Here is an 18,448-nt window from a genome sequence, read left to right as displayed (position 1 = left end):
GGTAAGAGGAAATAAACAAGAACAAGAACTAGAAAGAAAATAGCAGAAAACCAAGAGGGGTGTGTATATATATGCTTGTACATGTTTGTGTAGTGTGACCTAAGTGTAAGTAGAAGTAGCAAGACATACCTGAAATCTTGCGTGTTTATGAGACAGACAAAAGACACCAGCAATCCTACCATCATGCAAAACAATTACAGGCTTTCGTTTTACACTCACTTGGCAGGACAGCAGTACCTCCCTGGGCGGTTGCTGTCTACCAACCTACTACCTAGGAGGTTTAATATTTATGTGATATAATTATGAGAAAGATTTAACATATGCATCTTGAAGCTTACCCATCAACCTTTTATCCACCAATACATAATCTAACAAACTACTTTCATCACATGCTATATCCTACTTTGTATGTATATCCTTTCAGTTTTCATTTTTTTTTTTCAAATACCGTATCTTCATAACAGTTGCACACTTTGGCAAGAAACAAGTACAACTTGTACATCTGTCTTCATTTTTTTTTTTTAACAAGTCGGCTGTCTCCCACCGAGGCAGGGTGACCCAAAAAGAAAGAAAATCCTCAAAAGGAAAATAGTTTCATCATTCAACACTTTCACCTCGCTCACACATAATCACTGTTTTTGCAGAGGTGCTCAGAACACAACAGTTTAGAAGCATATACGTATAAAGATACACAACATATCCCTCTAAACTGCTAATATCCTGAACCCCTCCTTCAGAGTGCAGGCATTGTACTTCCCATTTCCAGGACTCAAGTCCGGCTATACAAAAGTAACCAGTTTACCTGAATCCCTTCACTAAATATTACCCTGCTCACACTCCAACAGATCATCAGGTCCCAAATACCATTCGTCTCCATTCACTCCTATCGAACACGCTCATGCACACCTTCTGGAAGTCCAAGCCCCTCGCCCACAAAACCTCCCATACCCCTTTCTTCCAACCTTTTCGAGGATGACCCCTATCCCGCCTTCCTTCCCCTACAGATTTATAACCTCTCCATGTCATTCTACTTTGATGCATTCTCTCTAAATGACCAAACCCCTTCAACAACCCCTCTTCAGCTCTCTGACTAATACTTTTATTAACTCCACACCTTCTCCTAATTTCCACACTCCGAATTTTCTGCATAATATTTACACCACACATTGCCCTTAGACAGGACATCTCCACTGCCTCCAACTGCCTCCTCACTGCTGCATTCACAACCCAAGCTTCACACCCATATAAGAGTGTTGGTACTACTATACTTTCATACATTCCCTTCTTTGCCTCCATAGATAAAGTTTTTTGTCTCCACATACATGTATACCTCAATGCACAGACATTTTTCTTAACAAAATACTTAGACTATACAACAAACATTGTCCTATAAAAACGAAACAGATCACGAATAAACGGCTTGGTTGCCTATGGCTAACCAGCAGCATTCTGAAATCCATTGATAAGAAACACCAATATGAAAAGCAATATAGACAGGGCTTAATACACAAAGATATTCTTAAACAATATTCAACAGTTCTCACCAAATTAATAAAGAAAGCCAAACAACTGTACTACTCCAGCAGATTCACTGACACAAGAGGAGATATGAAAAAGACCTGGAAAACACTTTCCTAGATTCTGGGGACCCACAAACTGAAAAAAAACAAGAATATTGTTCTAACTAAACCTCATGAAATACCACTGCATCCCACTGATACAGCTAACAAGATAAACGACTTCTTCTCAAACATAGGATCTAATCTCGCCAGTAAAATCCCATGTACCAATGCCCGTGCCGGGGACTGCCTAGATGGGAATTTCCCAAATTCCTTCTATCCTGTACCAACTGAGCCCACGGAAGTCACCGCTATCATAAAGTCACTTAAAAATAACTCGGGGAATCTGTTTCACGTCCCACCATTATTGTACAAGCGAGCGGCCCATGTCCTTTCGCATGCTTATACATTACTTTTTAACAAGTCACTAGAAACTAGCACTTTCCCGACACTACTCAAGACATAAAGGTGGTGACCCTACAGATGTAAACAACTATAGGCCAATATCAAACTTACCATTGCTATCCAAAATCTTCAAGAAACTCGTGCACAGGAGACTATATTCATTTATAACGTCACAAAACATACTCAGCCCCTGCCAGTTTGGATTCAGGAAAAATAAAAGCACTAATGATGTAATTATAAAATTGCTAGACCTGCTTTACACAGCATTGGAAAATAAGGAATATCCGCTAGGAATTTTTATTGACCTAAGAAAAGCATTTGACACAGTAGACCACGGCATCCTACTCCACAAACTTGACCACTATGGTATAAGAGGCCATGCGCTTGCATATTTTAAATCTTACCTTTCTAATAGGTATCAGTATGTCACCATTAAAGACACAGCGTCATCAATATGGCCACTTGATACTGGAGTTCTGCAGGGAAGTGTCCTTGGACCCCTGCTCTTCCTCATTTACATCAATGATCTTCCAAACATATCCCAACACCTGAAACCCATTCTATTTGCTGACGACACGACTTATGTCATTTCCCACCCTAATCTTGCCACCCTCAACACCATTGGTAACGAGGAGCTGCTCAAAATATTGACTTGGATGACAGCCAATAAACTTACACTTAACACTGGCAAAACCTACTATATTATGTTTGGTAGCAGAGCAGGTGTTGCGCAACTTAACATTAAGATCGACAACACTAATTGCCAGACATAATGAGGGCAAATTCCTTGGCCTATACCTCGACAACAACCTAAATTTCAGCACCCATATCCAACACATAACAAAAAAAGTAACCAAAATGGTGGGGATCCTCTCCACAATACGATACTATGTGCCGCAAACTGCCCTTCTCACACTATACCATTCACTTATATATCCATACCTCACCTATGCTACCTGTGCTTGGGGTTCAACTACAGCAACACACCTAAAGCCAATAATAACCCAACAAAAAGCTGCAGTAAGAATAATCACTAAATCCCATCCCTGGCAACACCCCCCCCACTCTTCATAGATCTGAACTTACTCCCTGTTCAGAACATCCACACTTACTACTGTGCAATCTATATCTACAGGACCTTAAATTCCAATATTAACCTTGACCTGAAAGGCTTTCTTGATAGTTGTGACAGGATCCACAGGCATAACACCAGACACAAACATCTCTATGACATTCCCCGTGTTCGACTAAACCTTTACAAAAATTCTATGTACATATTTCAAAGGACCTAAAATCTGGAACACCCTACATGAAAACTCTAGAACTGCAGACACATTCATCACTTTCAAAACTACAGTTAGAAAACATCTTATCTCCCTGATACACCCCGACAACTAACTACATGATAACCACCTGGTGGTTCACAATTACACTCACCCACTGACTATAAACCCAGAAATACTAATCTTAATCTTAAAATAATAAATCCTAACTAGTCATAAGTTTGCCTATGATACTCCAATATAGACACTTTGTATTGTGCCAGAACAAAAGTATTCACATTGCTAAACTCGCATATTATGATGTAGTCACTTAGCCTTAACACCATAATCTGTAAGGATTTAATGTTAAGAATTAATCTAAGTCTCCCCGAAATGCCTAGCCATGCTAGGTGTCTTAGTGGCCCCCTCTGTAATTAGTATTTTATAACATGTAAACCACACAATACCCAAAACCTGTAAACCCCACATTGTAACCCTTATAGAGAATAAACTTGAATTGAATTGAACTCTTCATAAATCCATCCACCGACACGTCAACTTCCAAGTATCTGAAAACATTCACTTCTTCCATAGTCCTCCTCCCCAATTTGATATCCAATTTTTCTTTATCTAAATCATTTGATACCCTCATCACCTTACTCTTTTTTATGTTCACTTTCAACTTTCTACCTTTACACACACTCCCAAACTCATCCACTAACCTTTGCAATTTTTCTTCAGAATTTTCCATAAGCACAGTATCATCAGCAAAAAGCAAATGTGTCAATTCCCATTTTGTATTTAATTCCCCATAATTTAATCCCACCCCTCTCCTGAACACCTTAGCATTTACTTCTTTTACAACCCCATCTATAAATATATTATACAACCATGGTGACATTACACATCCCTGTCTAAGACCTAATTTTACTGGGAAGTAGTCTACCTCTCTTCTACACACCCTAACCTGAGCCTCACTATCATCATAAAAACTCTTTACAGCATTTAGTAACTTATCACCTATTCCATATACTTGCAACATCTGCCACATTGCTCCCCTATCCACTGTATCATATGCCTTTTCTATATTCATAAATGCAATAAAAACTTCCCTACCTTTATCTAAATACTGTTCACATATATGCTTTAATGTAAACACTTGATCTACACATCCCCTATCCACTCTGAAACCTCCTTGCTCATCCGCAATCCTACATTCTGTCTTACCTCTAATTCTTTCAATTATAACCCTACCGTACACTTTTCCTGGTGTACTCAGTAAGCTTATTCCTCCATAATTTTTACAGTCTCTTTTGTCCCCCTTCCCTTTATATAAAGGGACTATACATGCTCTCTGCCAAACCCTAGGTACTTTCCCCTCTTTCATACATTTATTAAACAAAATTACCAACCACTCCAACACTATATCCCCCCCCCCCTGCTTTTAACATTTCTATCATGATCCCGTCAGTTCCAGCTGCTTTACCCCCTTTCATTCAACGTAATGCTTCACACACCTCCCCCACACTCACATCCTGTTCTTCTTCACTCCTGTCTTCATTATGTACATTAAATAAACGTCTTTGTCCTTGTTCCCCAAGAAAAGTGGGAATTTCACATGTTATTGTTTACTTGTTTGTTTGCCATATGTGCAGCAATTATAGGTACAACACCAATTTTCCAGTATCCTTGGTTCCTAGACCTTGTTGGAATATCGATTTTACTGGACCAACAGAGGCCACATAATAATTCAGCAGTACATCTCTGACCCACTATGGTCTGCTAGAAACTCAAATCTTACATTAGTACTATAAATGAAACAGGCTCATTAATTACTGTACTTACAAAGAATGTTCGAGTACTACTGCTACCAAAGAGCTAATCACTAAGGTTTGGAAGTTGAAGTTGTCATGATTAATGTCTCACAGTTGTTAATGTCTCATAGTTGGTTATTTTGTAATGGAATTGTGATGTTACAGAGATTACATCGGGGGTACTTGAAGTTGAAGCCACAGGATTTTCAAATGAAGGTTTACTGCTATGACACATTCTTCTTGACTGTTTTTAAATATTTCTTCCCAGCAAAGTTGTTTCATGTGCTTTGATTTTTTCCTGTGTAATATTTCTTGCATCAAATAAAAATTCATTAGATCTTTTTTTTGTCATAAAGGAATGTTTTACTAGCCCTTGAACTAATTCATCTGGTTTTATGGTAATTCATTCCAAGACCTTGGACTTGAAGGATTGGTAATGTTGTGGCGGGGGATGGTAAAGAGGAGGTTACTCTTTGGAAGGAAAAATTCACTCCAACCAAGGCCTCATGAAAAAAACTGTTCAGAAATGTTTGCTTTTGTTGCTTTTCTTTGGAGGCTCTTAAATTAAGATAAAATATTTTCTCAAAAACACAGGAAGCTAGTTGTTCTTTAAATTTTTGGGTACTTTATTATGATTCTTTTCACACCTTCCCAATGAGTAAGCAACTCCTATGTTTCTGCATCTGTTATCTCATAGTCATCTTCCTCCCCACTGTCCTCATATAGTTTCCCTAATTCCTGGAGCTCCTCTGTTATCCATTCCTGTCTCTGGTACTGAATTAAAACCTCCATATCCTCATCATCAACCTCCAGCCTCATCGCTTTACCAGTAGCAACAATCTTCTGGTTTACATCCTTCTCAACCTCAGACCCTTCAGTCATAGGTGACTGAAGGCCACAAGTTCTTCAAGCTGCATTGAGACATTGAGTGGAAACTTCATTCCAGGAATTCATCATGACCCTCTTACAATCTAAGATGTTAAACTTGGTCTTCCAGAATCCCTTGGGGCTTGAGACAGAAATGCAGTATAATGCAATTCTTTGTTGGCAATTTTTTGCTCACACAGTGGGCTATATCAGGTCACAAACAGATCTAAGTTACCTCCTGGGAAAAAAATGTTCACCATTTGTTCAACAGCTGTCTTGCCAGAAGTGACCCTCCAAACTGCAACATCTCCACCCCTCCTTCAGAGTGCATGAACTGTACTTCCTATCTTCGGCTAACTGGTTTCCCATGAATCTTTTCATAAATGTTACCTTGCTCACACGAACAGCACTTTTGGCCATAAAAGCTATTTGTCTTCACTCCTATCTAACAGGCTCTCACAATCCTGCTGGAGGCTTAAACTCTTACTAACACTCAGAACATTTACTCCCTCTTTCCAACCCTTCCTCTGATAACCTCAACTCCTCTTTCCTTACACCCCAATTTATACACCCTCTGAGTCATGTCTTTGGTAACCCCCACACTATTTTCTAATTTATGTGCTCCGAATAATTTCCTAATTTTATATATTTAGCCAATAAAATATAAAAGTCAAAACCCGTTTTGCTCAACTTATATTTGGTCATGGATTATGATGTTTTTCGGTTTTTATTATTAATGCTTGCAACATTTATATTTTACAGGTGAGATATCTGAAGATCATTGAAAAATCTGGCTATCAAGCGCTTCCATGGGTTCGATATATCACCCAAAATGGCGACTACCAGTTAAGGACACACTAAAATTCTCAATTTTTGGTAAACTTTTTTCCAATTGCTAGAAAATTACAAAGCTCACTTCTACTTTCCATCAAAGTTTAAACAATCATTTAAGAAAAAGCTCTCACTGCATGATCTTATGTTGTCTGATCTTAGTGATGTACAGTGAGTACACCTGGATTATCTTGGTTGATCAGATTTTGATTTCATAAGAATCATTATCCTGATTTCATATGCTGTATTTGATAAGAAATGTAATGTAACTTAATTAATCCTATTTGCCCCTTTGTTCTTCATCTTTCTAGCTGAATTCCTACACGTGTTCTTTCACCTCTTCATAAATATCATTTCTTCGTCATAGCATTTGACTTAAAGTCAGCAGAAATTATTAATCAGAATATTGAGAGTTTTGTTTTGCAAGGGCCAGAAATTTGAGGTATCCTTGAATAACCTGAAGTTGAGAATGAAGCACATTAAACTTTATAGTCAGTGAGACCATATATTGGGTTGGTATTCTTCACCTACAGTAAGATGTACTTCATTGTAGGATATGTCTCATCATTGGCTCATTTTATAGTGAGAATGAAATGACTACTTTTATAAGAAACTTGAATACAGATTATATATTTATTGAAATATATATTTTCTTCCTTGTCTCTTGGCATGTGTGGTTAAGAGTAATTCTTTGCAGCAGATTTTTGCCTTTAAAACTTAGCAAAATTTTCCATTTGAGCCTTTAAAACTTAGCAAAATTTTCCATTTGAAAATAGGCATCTTGATCAAATAATTTTTATTCAAACTATTTTATTTATTTGTATCAATAATTGCTTGTACAGTATACCTTATTTTTGTATTCAGGATGGGGCAGCATAAGTGCCTCTTAATATGTATAGAATTTGCTTTACATTCCAGTTTAGTTGCATCTGTCTTGTTTAGGGTATTTATGATCAGAAAGAAAATAAGTAATCTTTAAAACCCTTTCACTGTCTGTCACATATTGATGTCAGGTCAGTCACATAGATCTGTCATGAGTTCGTCTTGCTTGGATAGGTTGTGAGAGGTAAATTTTGGCCAAGATATGAAAGAATGGGTCTGTGCAGTGAGTGTGCACAGTATATAAAAAAAATCCTTCCTCACATGGTGCATGATGGGAAAAGCAAAACTCTGACCTTGTGTGTGGATGGTTCTTATGGTTTTATTGGCTGTTATACATTATAGGGTTTACCTCACTGTTATTTCCTTAAAAATTTAAGATAAATTATTAGATATTTGGATATTTTACCAAGAGACATTTGCTAATATTGCTGCTTGAATTGGTTTAAAAAATATTCATTGTTAGTATTTGACCATTAATAAACACTTGCCAGTCTATTTTTTTTTAAAGAATAATATCTCCCAGATAATTTTATGGAAATTAATTGATTAAACAAGGAAACATGTTAAATTTCCTATGACAAAAATATTATTATGGTAGTTGATTACACAGAATAGAAGATTAAAAACATGGCAAAACTCTGACCTTGTGTTTGGTTTCAGTAACAACTTTTGAGGTGTTTTCTATGATGGATCTTATAGTTTTATTGGCTGTTTCATTATCATTTGATAGAATGAAAGACATACTAGTGAAATAAATATGATTGAGTTGGTTCTAGCACCTGACGAGGATGGGTGAGGCCCTTCTACACCCCCTCTGATCTGTTTTATGGGTGTTTTACTAGGTTTGAGTCAGTTATTGGGATACCATAAACCATGATCAGTTATTCTTGGTTATACATTATTATCTGAGAAATAGGTTAAATCTCTATTTTTTTGTGTGATGAATTCAAAATGGAAGGCGAGTGTAATATAAAAGAGGCCTGGGGATATTATTAATGAACAGAGGAAATGTTTAGTGCCTGGAATATCTACAGTATTTATTTTAAAATGGATTATTTTTTAATAGGGTAGTTTTGATTGTTGAATGGGTGATTTCTTGTACTCAGTTGAAAGAACGGAAGGTGTACTAGTGAAATATTTAAGAATTTGGTTAAATTGAGGATTGGAATTGGCATTAAATAGAACTCAAAATCAGCGAAATCACCAATGCTTAAATTGTGGCCAGACTGCTAACTTTGTGCCTGTGTAATTTCATAAGTTTTCTGTCAAATTTTGCATTTTTGGCCTCATTACTGTCATAAAAAAGATTCTTTACCACTTTATTTGTTTTTTTAAATGTGGACACTGAGTACTTTCAATTTTGTGAGTCTGGACAGTGAAAGGGTTAATTGTACACAAGTAACCCGAAGAGAGAAGCTTACGACGACGTTTTGGTCCGTCTTGGACCATGTACAAAGTCACACTAACGAGAAGGAGAACAGGATGGGTATATATAGGCAGGAGGTGGTAGTAGTAGTAGTGGTAGTAGTGGAGATGGAAGGAAGTAGTAGTGGGGAGGTAGTAAGAGTAGAAGGGGCCAGACAAATACTAAGAAAGAGGAGCACTGCAAGGGAGCTGGTGCCCACAGAGGGTAAGAGCAAGAACACCGAGGGGGGGGGGGAACAAATAAATAAGTAAATAAAGAAGGAACAAATACACAGGGCAGAAGAAAGACAACCCAAAGGAGAAAAAGGAAAAAGGAAAGGGGAAGAGGGAGAAGAAGAAAAAAAGAGGAATCAGGTTAGATCACGAGTGTTCTTAAGTTTGGAGCATTTTACAATGTAGTGGGAGAGGAAGGCATCTACAGAGACGAAGCCAGGACTAAGATTCATACAAGGAAAGCTGTGTATTAGGGAGGACTCAACCAGATGGCGACTGTTAAAGTTGGAAGTAGGGAAGACAGTTTTAGCAGAAGACCAGTCAGTAGGATAGCTGCGATCTCTGACATGACAGAAAAGAGCATTGTTAGTGTTGGCAAGCCTAACACTATTTTTGTGAGCCCCAACTCTGTCAGAAAGAGATCGACCAGTTTCTCCAAAGTATTGAAGAGGACAGGAGGAACAAAAAATAGAGTAGACACCAGGAGCATCTGTAGAGGGAGGAGAGGTATGAACGAGATTAGTGCAAAGAGTGTTAGTTTGGCGGAAAGTAAGTTTGATGTCTAAGGAACGGAGATAGTTGTTGAGATTAGAAAGACCAGAAATGTAGGGAAGGCAGAGGACAGAAGAGTTCCCAGGAGTAGAGAGTTTGGTAGAGAAGAAATTATGTTTAGCACGTGAGAGGGCAGAGTCTATGAAATGGGAAGGGTAGCCAAGATGGGAAAATGAATTATGAAGGGTGGAAATTTCTGGTTGAAGGAACTGAGGATCACATATGTGGAGAGCATGGAGAAAGAGGGAGATAACACTTTTTTTGACAGAGGAAACATGATAAGAAAAGTAGTGAATGTACATGCCACTGTGCATAGGCTTGCGGTAAACAGAAAAGGCAAAACCTGTATCTGAGTGGTGGACATGAACATCAAGAAAAGGAAGCAGTGCTCCTCTTTCTTAGTATTTGACTGCCCCCTCCTACTCTTACTACCTCCCTACTCCTTCCTTCCACCTCCACTACTACCACCCCCTGCCTATATATACCCATCCTGCTCTCCTCGTTAGTGTGACTTCGTAAATGGTCCAAGTCGGACCGAAATGTCATAAGCTCCTCTCTTCTGTGTGCAGGTTATTTGTGTATAGTTCGAGTCACAGTATTGTGCCTTTTTTGTTATTTAAATGGTTAATTAACTGTTGTAACATCACACATTAATCGTCTTGGTAATGAACATAATGTGTCATAAAATAAAAAGTATTCAGTTAATAGTCATACACATTTTCATTTTGAGTACTTATTTTTCAATGCAAAATTTGAAATTTACATTAATCTCCAATTGTGTTTTGATGCAAAATATCAGTGTTTCTGTAAAAATATAAAACCTTGCTTGGAGGCAAATTCATAATTGCCTTGCACTGATCAGTTACTGAAAATGCCATACCATACCATAAATGTGTGTATTGTACTTGTTTGGGATCAAGCAGGAATTGCAGAGTAGGTCAAATGTATTACTAGTGCATTGTCAGTTTAGATTTTCATGTGTAATTCATGGTTGGCAAAATTATAACAGCTTTTTTACATTTTCCATAATTGTCTAAATACTTTTAATATATATTTGCTTTGAAATATGATGGAGTGCTTTTCACATTTATTTCTGATTGATGTAGCTATAAAGCTACATCACACAGATGATTTTAAAACCTTGTGCAGAAGAATTGTGTACATAGTTTTAATATTTTAAATGATGGATTTACTAGATATTTAGTTTTATTATAATGCTTTATGCTAGTTGTGATGAAGGTTAGTGCAGGATCCTAGAATATTGTGGATAATGTTTGTTATAGTTTACATTATAGGGTTTACCTCACTGTTATTTCCTTAAAAATTTAAGATAAATTATTAGATATTTGGATATGTTGCCAAGAGACATTTGCTAATATTGCTGCTTGAATTAGTTTAAAATATTCATTGTTAGTATTTGACCATTAATAAATAAACACTTGCCAGTCTATTTTTGTTTTTTTTTTGTTAAAGAATAATCTCTCCAAGATAATTTTTTGGAAATTAATCGATTAAACAAGGAAACATAAGCCATGTTAAATTTCCTATCACAAAATATTATGTAGTTGATTACAGAGAATAGAAGATTAAAAATTTTGAAATAGGTATTGAAAGGAATCTGTTAACACATTGGTTATATTCTGATATTGAATGAGTAAATGCATTGATAGATGGTTCTGTTAAGAATGAGGAAAGTAAGGTAGGAGTGTAGAGGTGTATGGAAAGAAGAGTAGTAGTGCCTATACTTGTATATGGATGTGAAGTACAATCTGTGAATGTTGTAATAACGAGGTTGTAAGCAGTGGATTCTTTTAAATCATACTGAAGAATTTACGATAGGTCAGATGGAGGTGCTTTTTAACTACAGTAGACCATCGATTAATATGGTAGTTAGGTTCCTGAAAATGCAGTGTTAGATAAATCTGTGTTAAAGGAACTGAAGAACTTATTGGAAAAATAGGGTTATGTTCCTAGGATTCCCCCCCCCCAAAAAAAAAAGCCAAACAACTGTTTTTGTTTTTTAGGTCTCCAGATCTTACAAAAATAAAAATAATAATGCAGTTGTTGCTCATTATTGTTACAATATATGTTTTTCTGTTGTTTGAGGCTAAAAATGCAACAGAAATAATATTTCTTACCTTAAATTGTGGTTCCTGGTGTTTGTTGATGATTGTGAAGCAGGGAGGGGAGAGACATGCTGAGGCCCATCTGGGCTAAGGTGGATGGTAATCAAGGCAGTAAGTCAATCCAGTCAAGTGAGTCAGATCATTCAGTCAAATCAGTATAGTCATTCAATTCAGTGGGTCACTCATTCAAGTCAGTCACTCAAGTCATTCAGTATATCAATTAAGTCAGTCAGTCAAGCCAGTAAACCATCAGTCAGTAAATCAGTCATATCAGTCAGTCAAATAGTAAGCAGTGAGTATATCAGTCAAGTCATTCAGTAAATCAGTCAAGATGGTCAGTGATGTCAGTAAATCAGTAATGTTAGTAGGTCAGTCAGTCAAGTAAGTCATTCAGTAAATCAGTCAAGTCATTCAGAAAATCAGGTCGGTCAGTAAGTCATTCATCCAGCTTGCAGCACTGAAATTTTTTTCCTACCAAGAAGCAGTACTGTTTAGATTTAATAAAATTAAATTTAAACGGTTCTGCTTCTTGGTAGGAAAAGTGAAAATATGCCGCAATTTGACAATAGTTCAGTGGAGAAAACATAAAGGAAACCTTTTTAATTGATGGTCTACTGTAAATTTCTGAAGCAAGTGATAGATAGGGACCTTTTTTGTATCTTCTAGAAGAGTACAGTGGACCCTGGAATTTTGTAGTCCCTTTTCTGTATGCAAAACTATAATTATTCTCTATAAAATGTATGTTTTGTTAATATTTTTGGGTGTTTGGAATGGTTTAATTGGATTTACATTATTTCTTATGGGAAATATTAACAAAAAATACATTTTATAGGGAAGAACTATAGTTTTGCATACAGAAAAGGGACTACTAAATTCGAGGGTCCACTGTATTTCAAAATTTAGTCCTTCATTCACAGGGTGCTCTTAACCCTTTGACTGTTTTGGTCGTATATATACACGTCTTGCGTGCCACTATTTCGGACGTATTAATACGCGTAAATTCTAGCAGCTTCAAATCAAGCAGGAGAAAGCTGGTAGGCCCACATGTGAGAAAATGGGTCTGTGTGGTCATTGTGCACCACATAAAAAAAGAATCCTGCAGCACACAGTGCATAATGAGAAAAAAAAAACTGACCGTTTTTTTGGATTAAAACGCCGACTTTGAGGTGTATTTTCGTAAAGTATTTATCGCTGTATTCTCATTTTCATGGTCTCACGTGATAAAATGGAAAACATATTACAGAAATAAAGATGATTTTGATTAGTTTCACAATGAAAATGACCTTGAAATTGAGCTCAGAGTAGCGGAAATGTTCGATTTTTACCAATGTTCAGGTGTAAGCAGATCACACCACACTTCTAATACACGTCAACTGGGGAGTCTAATATTCTTTCACTAGTGCACTGATATTATTTATACCATTTTTACAATAATGCATTAGTCTGCATAACAGTAAATTTTGTATTTTTTTGTATGAATAAAAATTCAAAATAGAAAACAATAGTAATATAAGAGGGGGATAGAGATGTGACTAATGAACAGAAGATATGTTATTTTAGTGCCAAAAATGTCTACATTGTTTATTCTGGACCCTATTTTGAAATTGGCATCTTTTTTAATTTGTGGGAAATTGGCCAAATTGCCAATTTCTGACCACTTTATTGGGTAGTTCAAATTGGTAAATGGGTGGTTTCTTCTACTCAACTGATAGAAACAATGGAGTTCTAAAGAAATAGCTATGAGTTTGGTCAACTGGAACAACAGATTTGGCCAAAAACAGGGCTTAAAGTCGGTGAAATCGCCGATGCATATGTCACCGAGACCGCTAACTTCGCGGGAGCATAATTCCGTGAGTTTTCGACCAAATTTCGTAATTTGGTGTCATTACCATCAGGAAAAGATTCTCTATCATTTCATAAGAAAAAATAATTTTTTTTTTTAAATTTTGCGACATAGAATGACACTTTAAGAAAGGGGCTTGCGACAGTCAAAGGGTTAAGAGAGGTTTAGTTGGATGCTTGGTATGTTAAAGAGGTACTTGTCTCTTGTATTGCGTCTGTGTTCTGGTGCAGCTCTCCAGAAAGAGTTGGAACACTGGATAGGGGATGTGTAGATCAAGTGTTTACACTGAAGCATATATGTGAACAGTTTTTAGATAAAGGTAGGGAAGTTTTCATTGCATTTATGGATTTAGAAAAGGCATATGACAGAGTGGATAGGGGAGTAATATGGCTGATGTTGTAAGTGCATGGAATAGGTAGTAAGATACTAAATGCTGTAAAGAGTTTTTATGAGGATAGTGAGGCTCAGGTTAGGGTGTGTAGAAGAAAGGGAGACTACTTCCTGGTAGAAGTAGGTCTTAGACAGGGATGTGTCATGTCACCATGGTTGTTTAATACATTTATAGATGGGGTAAAAGAAGTAAATGCTAGGGTGTTGGGGAGAGGGGTGGGATTAAATTATGGGGAATCAAATACAAAATGGGAGTTGACACAGTTACTTTTTGCTGATGATACTTGTGCTTATGGGAGATTCTAAAGAAAAGTTGCAAAGGTTAATGGACGAGTTTGGGAGGGTGTGTAAAGTGAAATTGAACAGAGATAAGAGTAAGGTGATGAAAGTATCAAATGATTTAGATAAAGAAAAATTGGATATCACATTAGAGAGGAGTATGGAAGAAGTGAATGTTTTCAGATACTTGTGAGGTGATGTGTCAGCAGATGGGTTTATGAAGGATGAGGTTAACTATAGAATTGTTGAAGGAAAAAAGGTGAGTGGTGCATTGAGGTATATGTGGAGACAAAAAACATTATCTATGGAGGCAAAGAAGGGAATGTATGAAAGTATAGCGGTACCAACTCTCTTATATGGGTGTGAAGCTTGGGTTGTAAGTGCTGCAGCGAGGAGGTGGTTGGAGGCAGTGGAGATGTCCTGTCTAAGGGCAATGTGTGGTGTAAATATTATGCAGAAAATTCGGAGTGTGGAAATTAGGAGAAGTAGTGGAGTTAATGAAAGTATTAGTCAGAGGGCTGAAGAGGGGTTGTTGAAGTGGTTTGGTCATTTAGAGAGAATGGATCAAAGTAGAATGATGTGGAGAGCGTATAAATCTGTAGCGGAAGGAAGGCCGGGTAGGGGTCATCCTCACAAAGGTTGGAAGGAGGGGGTAAAGGTTGTTTTGTGGGCAAGGGGCTTGGACTTCCGGCAAGCGTGTGTTAGATAGGAGTGAATGGAGACGAATGGTTTTTGGGACCTGACAAGCTGTTGGAGTGTAAGCAGGGTAATATTTAGTGAAGGGATTTAGGGAAACTGGTTATTTTTATATAGCCGGACTTGAGTCCTGGAAATGGGAAGTACAATGCCTGCACTTTAAGGGAGGGGTTTGGGATATTGGCAGTTTGGAGGGATATGTTATATATTTTTTTATGTGCTTCTAAACTGTTGTATCTGGGCACCTCGGCAAAAACAGTGATTATGTATGAGTGAGGTGAAAGTGTTGAATGGCCGACTTGGAAAAAACAAACAAACACACACACACACACACACACACACACACACACACACACACACACACACACACACACACACACACACACACACACACACACACACATACATGCATATTCACGTTCACGTTCACATTCACATTTTGAACGACATGACGGAAGGAATAAACTCCGAGGTGTCCCTGTTTGCAGATGATGTGAAGTTGATGAGAAGAATTCATTCGATCAAAGACCAGGCAGAACTACAAAGGGATCTGGACAGGCTGCAGACCTGGTCCAGCAATTGGCTCCTGGAGTTCAATCCCACCAAGTGCAAAGTCATGAAGATTGGGGAAGGGCAAAGAAGACCGCAGACGGAGTACAGTCTAGGGGGCCAGAGACTACAAACCTCACTCAAGGAAAAAGATCTTGGAGTGAGTATAACACCAGGCACATCTCCTGAAGCGCACATCAACCAAATAACTGCTGCAGCATATGGTCGCCTGGCAAACGTCAGAACAGCATTCCGACATTTTAATAAGGAATCGTTCAGGACCCTGTACAACGTGTACGTTAGGCCCATATTGGAGTATGCGGCATCAGTTTGGAACCCACACCTAGCCAAGCATGTAAAGAAACTAGAGAAAGCGCTAAGGTTTGCAGCAAGACTAGTCCCAGAACTAAGAGGTATGTCCTATAAGGGAAATCAACCTGACGACACTGAAGGACAGGAGAGATAGGGGGACATGATAACGACTTACAAAATACTGAGAGGAATTGACAAGGTGGACAAAGACAGGATGTTCCAGAGACTGGACACAGCAACATGGGGACACAGTTGGAAGCTGAAGACACAGATGAATCACAGGGATGTTAGGAAGTATTTCTTAGCCACAGAGTAGTCAGGAAGTGGAATAGTTTAGGAAGCAATGTAGTGGAGGCAGGATCCATACATAGCTTTAAGCAGAGGTACGATAAAGCTCATGGTTCAGGGAGAGTGACCTAGTAGCGACCAGTGAAGAGGCGGGGCCAGGAGCTTGGACTCGACCCTTGCACCCTCAACTAGGTGAGTACACACACACACACAACACACAACACACAACACACAACACTCAACACTCAACACTCAACACTCAACACTCAACACTCAACACTCAACACTCAACACTCAACACTCAACACTCAACACTCAACACTCAACACTCAACACACACACACTAGCAATATCTCAAACCCCTTCTTTAAAGTGCAGGCATTGTACTTCCCACCTCCAGGACTCAAGTCTGGCTAACCAGTTTCCCTGAATCCCTTCACAAAGTATTACCTTGCTCACATTCCAATAGCTCGTTAGGTCCCAAGAACAATTCGTCTCCATTCACTCCTAACACACTCACGCACATATATATACATACAGAATGCACATTGTGTGAATATTTTGCAGGGTGAGTAAGTTAAGACTTTTGAATAGAATGGGTGTATGTTGACGAACTTGATAGTGATTATTCTAAGCTGATTTCTGTTGGGTAACAATACATAGGTTTTAGATGATATGCTGTTGTAGATCCTGAGCATAGATACCCTAAGTAAGGTAGGGATAGATTAGCGAGTCATTGTTTGGGGAGATAGCATATTTTTGATAGAAGGCCCTCAGTTTCTGAAAAAAAAAGTGTGTTGGATGCAAGGGTTGTACTTTAGGTTCCTGTCAAGGTGTATGCTGAAGAATTTTCCATTGTCTTACTGTGTGAGAATTAATTTTTGAGTTAAACTGAGCATTTTTTGCCTTATTTCCAAACAACCTGTAGGCCTTGTCAGTACTGTGTGAATTTGTTGATTGTTATCCAGGTAGAAATCTTTACAAGGTCATTGTTGACTATACAGTTGAAGACAACAGGGTCTGGACTAGATAAGACTAATGTATCATCTGTAAACAGGACTTGTTTAAATTCCTGGGAAGCACTTGTTAGGTAATTTATATAATGAGAGTAATAGTACCCCTGTGTTGATAGTCTTGGTTGCTGTAGTGTCAGAATAGTCACAAGCTGATGATTAACTGTAAGGTAGGGCTTTATGAAAGTGAATGCATAACTCCTGATTTTATATTCTAGTTTCAACAGGAACATCTTCCGTTCTAGTGATATTCTTTTCAATGATTTTCTGTATGCTTTGAGAAAGGAGAAAATATTTTTTCCAGTTCCCTCCACTATTGATTTGTTCCTGTGAAAATAGCTTCAATGCAGTCACTATATTCACCATGTTAACACCAATTCATTTTTGTTTTCACTCTAGTGTTAATCTTAAGGTGGATTGTTTCATGCCAAACAATAGATATCTGCACCATGGGTGCAGATATCTGTTGTGAAGGTCAGCTTTAAGACAGAGACAGAAGACTAAGTTGGAGAGAAAAAAGTAGGAGAGGGAAAGGATGTGTGAAAGTGTCACATAACGTTAAACTCTGAAGATGAGAAAGAACATGTAAAACTAAAGATATGCATCACATTGGTTCACTGTTCTACTTAAAAGATTGTATTAATATTGGTAGAATTACAAACAATATGTTAAGTAAAAGGACACTAAGTGCAACTAATGTGACATTTTACTGTGGCAACGTTTTGCTCTCCATGAGCTTTGTCAAGTCGTAATGGTTTGACAAAGCTCCCAGAGAGTGAAACATTGCCACAATAAAATGTCACATTAGTTGCACTTAGTGTCCTTTTACTTACTCAAAAGATGTCCAAGTGTCAACACTATGGATTTGAACTACAGGCAGGCCACAATAATATTCTAACAAAGAGGGAAGCAATGGTATGCCTAATAATAACCTGGTATTGTGATGTTTATTATACAGGGCAGCACCCCACTGGCTCTACATCTAAGCAGTAATGAGATTTCATAATGCAGACACATAATCTAAATGGTAGAAGAAAGGGGTTCAATGTAGCTCATTTTGCCTCGGTTCTTGTTGCCAAGTATGCCAGCTTGGCTGGGAAACCATTACCTTTGATATACCTTTGAAGAATTTCGAGAGTATA

General features: G+C 37.7%; 1 protein-coding gene across 2 annotated transcripts in view; it reads left to right on the top strand.

Moving 5' to 3' along the window:
* The window catches only part of AP-1mu (adaptor protein complex 1, mu subunit), a 144,715-nt gene extending 133,457 nt beyond the window's left edge, over positions 1–11,258 (top strand). For both annotated transcript variants that reach the window (XM_053776909.2, XM_070082881.1), the window contains exon 11: positions 6,670–11,258. In XM_053776909.2, coding sequence (XP_053632884.1) covers positions 6,670–6,768 — 99 coding nt within the window. In that variant the 3' untranslated portion in view covers positions 6,769–11,258. The remainder of the gene's footprint in view (positions 1–6,669) is intronic.
* Positions 11,259–18,448: the final 7,190 nt, after the last annotated feature.

This window comes from Cherax quadricarinatus, chromosome 1, assembly GCF_038502225.1.
Source record: "Cherax quadricarinatus isolate ZL_2023a chromosome 1, ASM3850222v1, whole genome shotgun sequence".
Classification (NCBI taxonomy): domain Eukaryota; kingdom Metazoa; phylum Arthropoda; class Malacostraca; order Decapoda; family Parastacidae; genus Cherax; species Cherax quadricarinatus.
The sequence above is the reverse complement of the archived record's forward strand: the minus strand, read 5'-3'. Positions and strand labels throughout refer to the sequence as shown.